This window comes from Nymphaea colorata, chromosome 8, assembly GCF_008831285.2.
Source record: "Nymphaea colorata isolate Beijing-Zhang1983 chromosome 8, ASM883128v2, whole genome shotgun sequence".
In the NCBI taxonomy this organism is placed as follows: Eukaryota; Viridiplantae; Streptophyta; class Magnoliopsida; order Nymphaeales; family Nymphaeaceae; genus Nymphaea; species Nymphaea colorata.
Window position 1 is genome coordinate 18329013 of NC_045145.1, and position 9536 is coordinate 18338548.

General features: G+C 38.2%; 1 protein-coding gene across 1 annotated transcript; it reads right to left on the minus strand.

The window, feature by feature from the left end:
- Positions 1 to 134: 134 nt before the first annotated feature.
- On the minus strand, positions 135 to 9304 carry LOC116258678 (shikimate kinase 3, chloroplastic-like). The gene is made up of 10 exons (XM_031635977.2): positions 8488 to 9304; positions 5342 to 5403; positions 5150 to 5204; positions 4933 to 5005; positions 4726 to 4813; positions 2516 to 2598; positions 2295 to 2424; positions 1597 to 1675; positions 783 to 847; positions 135 to 653 (listed from the first exon to the last, which is right to left on the minus strand). Exons 1-10 carry the CDS (start codon positions 8702 to 8704, stop codon positions 594 to 596), a joined length of 912 nt encoding a protein of 303 aa, XP_031491837.1. The 5' UTR covers positions 8705 to 9304; the 3' UTR covers positions 135 to 593.
- Positions 9305 to 9536: the final 232 nt, after the last annotated feature.

A 9536-nucleotide genomic window follows, 5' to 3' on the forward strand; every position in this document is an offset into this window, starting at 1 on the left:
GGGTGGATATAGACGTGCCGATGGTCCTAGAGTCTCAAGCTTGAAATAAGCATCAAAAGGCTACAAGCAAAATAAAAATCGGAAAGGGTATTTCTTCAGGCTGTCAATGGAACTGAAGATCAGATAGATTCCTGTATATAAACAGAATCCACAGAGCTATGAATTCAATAACACTGCCTTTCGGTCAGCAAGTTCAACAAACCTGCACCTCTAGAGCCTGCAAGTTTTTCTGCGTACAACTCAAATGCTTTTGCTTAATCAAAGAAAATAATAAGGATCAAGTCATTACCGCCTCCCTGCTTAATACAGTCATGAAAAGAAAGAAAAGAAAAGGTTTCCCTCCAATTCTACCTGCAGCTTTCAGTATATTCAATCTTCCCCAATCTAACCATCTTGGTTGATATATCAAGCCATTGAAAATAGAGGCCTGATGACAGAGGGGTTCTAGGCATTGGTGAATTATCTCATCAGTTGTCGAAGCTTTGTACAACTTGTCCTCTGTACAGCAGAAAGCAGTGAAATGTTGTCGTCTAGTAATAACCAAAACAAAAATAACGTAGAACAAATATTGGCTTTGCTGCCAAGGCAAGGACTCAGAAAACATGTCCATTGCCTCCCTTCCAGCTAAGAAACTCATTAATTTTTACCAGTGCCTGCCCAAAAAAAAAAAAAAAAACATCAGCACAGCACATAAGCAAGAAAAAAAAAGAGCAATATTGGCTAGCAGATTGTATGGAGCAGCTGACATTACACCATGGAATTGAAAATGAAAAGCGACAAACCTCAATGGCAATTGTTGTTGGTGTGAGAGCCGATACATCTTCAAGCCCTAGCTTGTAAGCAATATCTGGAAACAAGAGAAAACTGGCACATGTTGAAGAAAACTGGCACAAGTCTCAGCATATCAAAGGAAGTGAACGAAAAAGCTCTGCAGAAGATACTAACAGTCTAAAGAAATGCAACGGGATTGACGACTGAGACTTCCCAAGTCAGACACGCATATGACTAAGCCTGTGGCCAGCATAGGAGTAAACCAAGAGATTTTCTAAATCAACAGGCTCACATGGATTTAGCCCAATATACTAGGATGGATTAACACCGATTCTGAACTTCTACTAGAATATTGCTCCAAATCTTAAACACTTATTGGTGTTACATGGCAGTAAATTTTCGTTCTCACTAATGTAAGTTAAAGCTTCAATCAAGTCCATATAGAAACAACATGCCCCTTCCACTGGGGGCTAACACTAGCTTGTTCATCCCCCAGTTTTTTAAGTTCCCAAGCCACACAGCAACGACTGGCATAATGCCATGAAGCTATGATATCCATGTACGAGGGATTGGCTAACCACTTCTGGAAAGTGCAAACAGTAAGCACATTGATAAGGGTCAACTGCACTGGCAACATGGTTGGCAATACAGAAAGTAGAAACTAGCTTTAATTGTGTATACTGAAACAATGAGGATGCATGAAAGATGTAATAACAGTTTGCAGCTTCGTAAAATGGCAGCAACTTGTATACTGTAAAGGCAGTATATGCATCTAAAACGAAGTAGGTAGCAATAAGCACACATAAAATGCTTTCAAGCACATACCCTCAAGTGAAACTGTTGCATCAGAATTAGCATAAGCATCTGCTCTCTCTTCAGAAAGTGCAGACAACCGTAGAAAAGCCTGAAAAGTAGTGTCAACAAGGATATTACAAGGTGATATATTAACAACATACATACTTAGAGGAATTACAGATGGATCATACACCAGAGAGATTCAGACACCTTTTTTATGTGGCTTTCCATGTGTTTCACTTAATAGAACCTTACACATACAATTGTATAATTACTTTGGTAGAAAAAATGTTAAACTAGACAATTTTCATCAACGTTGTAAATATCGTTATTGGGCGAGCAAATATATAAAAGTTACGTATATTGTCTTGTCTCACCCTATGTTTTATTTTAATAAAAAAATTCAAAATATTTTAAATCAATTCAGAAATAAAAAATGAAAGAACAAAAATTCATATCGGCCCTGGATCATGTTTGCAAGGGCTAATCCACTTCTACACAAGCGATTGATAACATTGATTTTCATGCTTATACTTGTACTTTGAAAGAGGAAAAAAAACTTGTCATGCCAAAAGCTTGATGGAAAACAATCGAGTTCTTCTATAAATTAGTTAGAACTAAAGCATGGTTCAGAACAGTGTTCGGATTAAATCAGAAACATGTTGAAGTAAAATTTTTCAGGTGCCTGATCTATCTGGAATAAAAACCGTCTGGGAGTCATAGCCAACCTTTGTGTATGCATCTCCAGGTTCATGATGCAAAAGAGGCCGTGAATGTGTCCCCACTGCAGCAATCCTCCTAGCTAGAGCTTCCAAAGGCACGTCTAGCCAGACAGTGACACCTCGTTTCATATATTTCCTGATAAAGCATTGCTAGAAAATGTGATAATTTCTCCATTCTCAAAAAAGAAAAAAAACCAACAGATGTGTTGAGATGCAGGAAGCATTACCAATTGATTGGCCGGATGACAGCACCACCACCAGTTGCCACAACAAGTCGATGCATTGTAGACAAGTCTTTCAGAACCTTAGTCTGATTATCTTAGTGAATCAGAAATTCATGTTCAAGAATATTGACAAAACAATGTTGATATCATATGCTTAGAATATATGAGAACAATCAACAGTAGTCACACAAAAAAAAAATCTCATGGCTCCATATATATTGCTGACCAAAAGACATTGGTACCTCGGTTCTCAAATGCATTCATCATAGTTGTACAAACTTCACTGAGCATATAAATATAGTATTTCAGTATCCTAAATTTTTCTCTCCCCAGAACTTCCAAACAGTCCACGATTAAGATGACGTCTATTACAACAGAAACAAAAGAGTGCTCCTTAGCAATTAGCATACATCTGATGGGAGCTGAACATAAAAGAGATACAATTCACATTAAAATGCCTTGACATTCTCTAGTGTTGAAACCATTAACTTAATCATGCTCCATAAAAACCTTCATCAGTAGTACCCTTACTCCACCAGGTGTAGTAAGTTGCCCAGTATATCTGGTATCAGAACCAATACACCCTTTATCCCTGTTTTTACAGTGGTTAATTGCGTCCATAGCCATGTTCAACAAAGAACAAAAATATTTTAATATCTAACATCACATGGATTGGGGGATACAACCATTTTTAGTAGGTCTCTAATATAGATTTATATAAGGAGATACAGAGGAGAAGTAAAAATGAAGTACCATTGTGATATTTCATCAAACAGCAAACAAAATCACCCAACTTGATCATGCACCACAAATAGACTTGATCAACCTTTTTCATTTGTTACTCAATAGTTACAGGTCCCCACGGTGGTATTCCTTTTTCCTTTTTCCTCATTTGGTCCCATGGTAGTGGGAAACTACCAGGTTTTCTGGATGCATTGGATTTCCTGATCCAAAGAGATGCATGTTTACCATGACATATTCTGGTTGCCCCTTGGTTAAAACTCCCAGCTATCCCGGACATGCCCATCAAGAAGAATTCATACCCTTGGCCTTGTAGTAAAGAGCGATAATTGGCTCCAGATTTACTTTAGCATGTGTTCATTAAGTCAACCCATATAGCCAGGTAAGAGGAGCCCTTGTGGGAAGTAAAGTTCATTGATTTTATTATGAACATTGACGGTTTCATTGAATCTGACCCAATTCATTGTTTATTATGTCCCCTCATCTTATCCTCCATTTATCAAACATGCATAGAAAGAACTATCTTATGCCTTCTAACAACTAATGCTCTAAAAACTCAAAAGTATACTTTATCACAATATGTTGTACAAGATGTATCATATTATCATACTTTAGAGTTTAGAGTCTTAGAACAATATGAGCACAACCCTGTATTGGCTTATTAAGTTTCACATCATATCAGCACGTCGCTGCCCAATGAACACATGCCTTGCATGGTATTGCTGAATTTCTTTTAATGGTATGATGCCAAAAATTATGTGCATGACTACTTATGGAGGATATTGTTAATTTCCATGGGACATTTCAGCTCCAGCTTCTCTCTCTCAGACTCGACCCCTTTTCCACACATATCTTAATGCATTCGAAGATCAAACCAAACCAAAATTGTATCTTATAACAAGGTCTGTGCCCAAAGGATTTGTGCACTAATCACTGTCTGCCTCATCGATGTAATCTCAGGCATTGGTTTCTGAAAAGCTTAGTATATCCTAAAGTACAGTGATCATTCTGTTGTAAATGATGAATCGAGCTCCTTAACCAATTCAATGTTTAGTTGCACTTCATCTTTTTCATGCATTGCACAATCTAATATTTACCTTTCAAGTTCTTCCTAGGGTAAACGACTACTTATCGTTTCATATCCCCATTTAACTTTGCAATGGTCAAACTGAAGGAACAACATGCTCTTTGAGCTGTAATCTGAAATTATGTTCCTTCCTAAAATACAACGTGAGAAGCACGACACTTCCAAATCTCTGATAGCAATCTGCAAATCAAGTAATTCTGCCCAAACTAAATGCACATCAAAGAAAAAATATGTAAATCCAAGACTGCAAGCAGAACGCTTCATTAGAAGAATGAGACCAGAAAATGGAGAAGTGAATTCTCATGGAAAATCCAGTTTGGAAAAGATAATAGGTCTTCAAATCTGTCAAGGGAAAAGAAGGCAAAGAGCAGAAGGGCCAAAAAACCTCATTCTCTCTAAAGAACTGTTCACTATACTCCTTAAATATTTGAGCAACCGAAACTCCACCTACAGCCTCCTCTACCAATTTGTCACTGCAGACAAACAAAGTAGAATCCCTCTATTTACTCATGTATCAAGAAAGAAAGCCACATTGAAAATGGAACAAAGAAAAGCATGCTGCAGTCAATCCCATTATGTGTTCCAGTCATACCTGTCAAAAAAGTAATAGCCTAGTGCTTCAGACAAAATTTTTCCCACAGTAGTTTTACCAGATCCCATCATTCCTGTAAAAGGTGTTAGCAATGTCTTCAATATTGGCCATAAGATATGTAAATGATATGGGGCTTAATATCTGATATGCTGTTCCTTATAGCTTTAATTATTCACAAAATTCAGGCATTTTGACAGTTACGGAAAGGATTACTAACCTACAAGAAATATGCAGTTCCCATTTAAATATGGGATAACCTCTTGAGCTTTGTCCTGGAAATAAATTTATAATGCTCATGATTTGTAAAATCCAAACAATGTAACCATAACCATAAGAGAACCAAAAGCAAATAAAGAATCAACAATTAAGTAAAAAAATTATAAATTCTCAATTGATATGACGATATTACCTTCAAAATCAAGGCCTCGTCATCAGGAGACCTAAAGTTCTTTGCTTTCAATTCACAAGGCACTGTCACCAAGTAAACAAAAGACAGCAATTATGCAAAAGAGAACATTGTGAAAAAAATTCAAGTGGAGGATAACAAATGGTATGGATGGGACCACAGCTTCAAAATTTTGCAGGGAATCAAAGAGCTGGCTCAAAATCTTCTCACTGAATAGCCTTGATCCAAAGGGGACCTAAAGGACAAAGGAGATGGGGAAGATGTTTTTGAATGATTAAAAGCTTCTTGGTTTGTTAGTAGATCTGAATGTCAGCATGTGGATAAGGAATGCAACTTAGTTGCATGTAGCTGATCAACATTTTATTCTTTAGCAGGAAACAGAGTCTCGAAGAAAAAACTCTGGACTATTTTCCCAACAGTATAGCCCACTAGATCCAATGGCATGATTATGATAAGCTTCTACTGATATTAGATAAGTTGCCTCTAAGTCTCAATTCCTCCATCATGGAAAGCATGTTTCTGAGACTAAGTATTCTCCATGAGAATTAAACTTCTGGTCAGGTCATTTATACAATTAAAGAAATGTTTTTCATGTAACAACCAAGAAAGTCACCATAACGGTATAAGAGCTATTGCTGGATCTGGAAATGATCCACATAGTCTACTACATCTAGTGTTTTGGGGGTGGGTGGGGGGGGCGCGGGCTGTTGACATTATCGTCTTGTTTAAAGTTAGCTGACAATGTTGGACTTGACCGATGGCAACCCTTCTTTCTTTTATTCTTCTTCTTGTGCAGGTTAAGTCTGGTGCAAGTTAACATGGTGCTAGGGCACATGGCATGTGACTGTTAAGGTGTGCTGTCCCAAGGGATCTACTCATCATTTTAGGTCAAGAAATATTTTTTTCCACCTTTCTGACACTTTTTCCTAGAAATTCTGTTCTATTCAAGATCCATCTTGATTCCAATGTCTTCCATTCTTTTCTCAATTTTCTGATACGTTCGTCCTTGAAAACTTTCAGTGCAGCAAAAGGAGGCATGTGCAAGAAGGATGAGGGTTTCTCCTCACTCCCAACATGTCAACCACTTGGTTTGTAGGGATGTAAACTTGGTGTCTTTACAGACCCCTTTGTGCTACTAAGCTGGTGAGAGCTGAGCTTAGTTGCAAAGAAAAACATCTCAAAGTTTCCAAGAAAATAACCCAGTGCAAGATATGTTCTTTGATTTTCAGAAGAAAGTTCTTCAAGATCCAAACATTGAATGATTATGAGCTCGTAATTTCTATATTCTCATGAAATAAAAACGCCTCAGTTCTCAAATGATTTTCTGACTTGAAAGAGTTCTCTTGCAAAACATTGTTTATGGAATGGCTGAAAGAAAAAACAGGCACGTATTTGAGACCACTAGATCTCTTCTTTTTGCTACTAATGTTCCAAAGAGCTATTGAGCTGATGAAGTTTGTAGGGCATTTTATCAAATAAATCATACGCCATCAGAAGTTTTAAGTGAAATGTCTCCTTATGAGAAACTATATGGACATAAGCCAAACTTGAAACTACAACATGATGAAAGTGTTCAGATGCACTTGCCTTGTCTTCATACCAAAGCAATTGAGAGATAAGCTTTCACCTAAAGCTGCAAAGTGTTGTTTCTTGGCATTCTCAAAAGATAAAAAGGGCTAGAAATGCTATCATTCAATTGGGAGAAAAATGTGGGTTTCAATGCCTGTAATCTTTCACAGGCATGAGGCCATGCTTTGTGGAAGCAAATGAAAAGATAAAGAATAGTGATGTAGATCTATCCTTTCTAATGACATATTCCTAAGAAAGCGGAAATGAAGAGAAAGAAAAGCAGTTAGAAAGTGGAAGAGAAAATTCCCCTGATGACTCTGGAAAAGAAAATAACATCAGTGCAGTTATCACAGAAGAGAAAAAAGGACCATTCGTATTCCATTTCTGATCTAATTCTTTCTGCTGTTTTTGAACCTCCAATTCAAAGAGAGAATTCCTTCCCATCCCTTTCTCACATTACTCATTTACCTCCACAGGTACATCGCTGTTCAAGAGTCTCAATTCCTCCTTGCTTTTTTTCTCTTAAACATCGTGCTTATCTCACTTTCTCCATCAGTCTCATATGCACACACACTTTATGGCTTTGAGGGGGTGTCTGACAGCATGAAAATAGTTCAATGCAACTTTCTTGCAGTTGAAACATCTCTAAAAAAATAGTTGGACCCCTCCAAGCTGACTTCTTTTTTGAAAAACTTAGGAGAAATTTCGATGCTTCATTTGAAAATTTTTTGCTGATCATACGCCTCCTAAAGGCGTGTGGTACTCCATAGGTAAGTTAGGTTAAGAGAAGTTTAACCTGAATTACTTGAGGATAAGATTGGCCTCCTCTTTTGAGGGGACCGTTCTTCCCCATTTTAAGGGAGACATGTTTTAGGGTGAAAATCATCACACGTTTAATTGAGTGATTTAGACACAAGCACATTGCAGCTTTACCCACGTAAAAAGTTTTCTTACTTTCAAATATGCGATCAAGAAAAAAATACATATATTAAGTAATAAACCCTGTATACAATAGCACGAACAATCAACAACGGTTAAGAACAACTTTGCGCTTCTAACTCCAATATCCAAGAACGCCCTTCTTAAGCACCTCCTAGTTATGTATCTCTTCCTGCCTCATATGACCCTCAAAACACAAAAAAACCCCAGTTTCCTTTCTGGCATTGCTTCTCTGTTCTGCCTTTGATGCCCTTGTTTATCAAAATGGAAATACACCAACAGTCTTCACGGAGAAATACCATTAATAATAATACAAATGAAAATTAATAAATAATAATAATAATAATAATAATATTATTATTATTATTATTATTATTATTATTATTCTGTTGGCGTCGTTGTTACAACAACAGCCAATACGGGAAGCAACCGATCAAACTCCAGCCTAAAGCATCAATGCAGACCATACACCGCACTAACCACCGGAAAGGTAGAAAATAAAGGAAACAACAATGACGCTTTTTTCCAGAAAGCAACGAACTGAGATTTGACAAACATCGGAATGGTACTGGCAAACAAAAAAAGAAAAATGCATCAGCCATTATTTGAAGTCACATACATCTCAGGGTTGAGTTGGGTACCTGCAGGATCCTTATAGGAACAAAAGCACTTGATGGGTGAGGCAGCCTTCGATTTGCAAGCCGCAGTCTTCAACAATAGGTCGCGCGATGGAGCGACTCCCACGCCCTTCCTCTCCGGCCAGCTCTGCAAGAGGAGTGAACCCTGCACCTTGGTCTTCCTTTTCTCGAAACAGAGCCCTCCACAAGCGTGCAGACATAATGCACCATAATTCTCCATGAAGCCCCACCTTTTCCAATCAAACGATCAACTACCAACGACTCAAGAGCGCCGAAAAAAAACTCCCGCCCTTGAGTAAATGCGATTCGAGAATCCAAAACTCCGATGCCCACTTAGTAATTCTTCCCAGATTCGACAAAAATGCAACCACTGTTGAAGGGTATTGCCCGACCAACCCCAATGCCCAACAAAAAAGAAAAAACAGAACCCCAGAAACAACCAGGAAGAGGATTCCAGCCACCAACAAGAAAAAAAAACACAGACCAAGTAAAAGTGAACCTTTTCGGTTACGAAACACACTCGATCCAAAAAGCACCAGAAAAAGATGACCAAAAGCATGGATATTCTGCCGCAACAATGCTGGCCGTGGACAAGATGACTTGCAGATGACTAATGTTGATGCGGAATATGGTACATCACCAACGAGATAAAGAGGAGGTTTCCCCTCCACACGTGGTGACCAGATGTTAGTGATATTAAAAATGGAAAACCTTACTAAATTTCTTTCCTTAGGATGGTGTGAAGGGTTCAATGTCGTCGAAAAGAAGAAGCACAGATGTACCAAAAATGAGGAGGAAGTGGGTAGGTGTGCTGGGTAACTTTGGTTTGAAGAACCAGGTAAAAGGTCCTTAATTAATGTCAAGAACGGCCTGCTTTTGACGCGTCACCTCTTCTTCGGCGTCCGTTTCTTACCTATCACACCGCCATTGACCGGTCTTTTAACGAACCCAACAAATGTTACTGCGCTGATAAACTGCCAACTGACGTTTTTACTCTCATGCATTATGTTCCAGAATTCAAAAGCTGTCCATTCTCCAGGGTGAGACAAGTC

Bases quoted from the DNA above. Each gene is read 5' to 3' on its own strand.
- LOC116258678 (XM_031635977.2), bottom strand. From the start codon at position 8,704: ATGGAGAATTATGGTGCATTATGTCTGCACGCTTGTGGAGGGCTCTGT. The intron at 5,205-5,341 runs GTAATATCGTCA...ATTTATTTCCAG, and splicing joins ACGAGGCCTTGATTTTGAAG to GACAAAGCTCAAGAGGTTAT. The intron at 2,425-2,515 runs GTAATGCTTCCT...ATGCTTTATCAG, and splicing joins GTCATCCGGCCAATCAATTG to GAAATATATGAAACGAGGTG.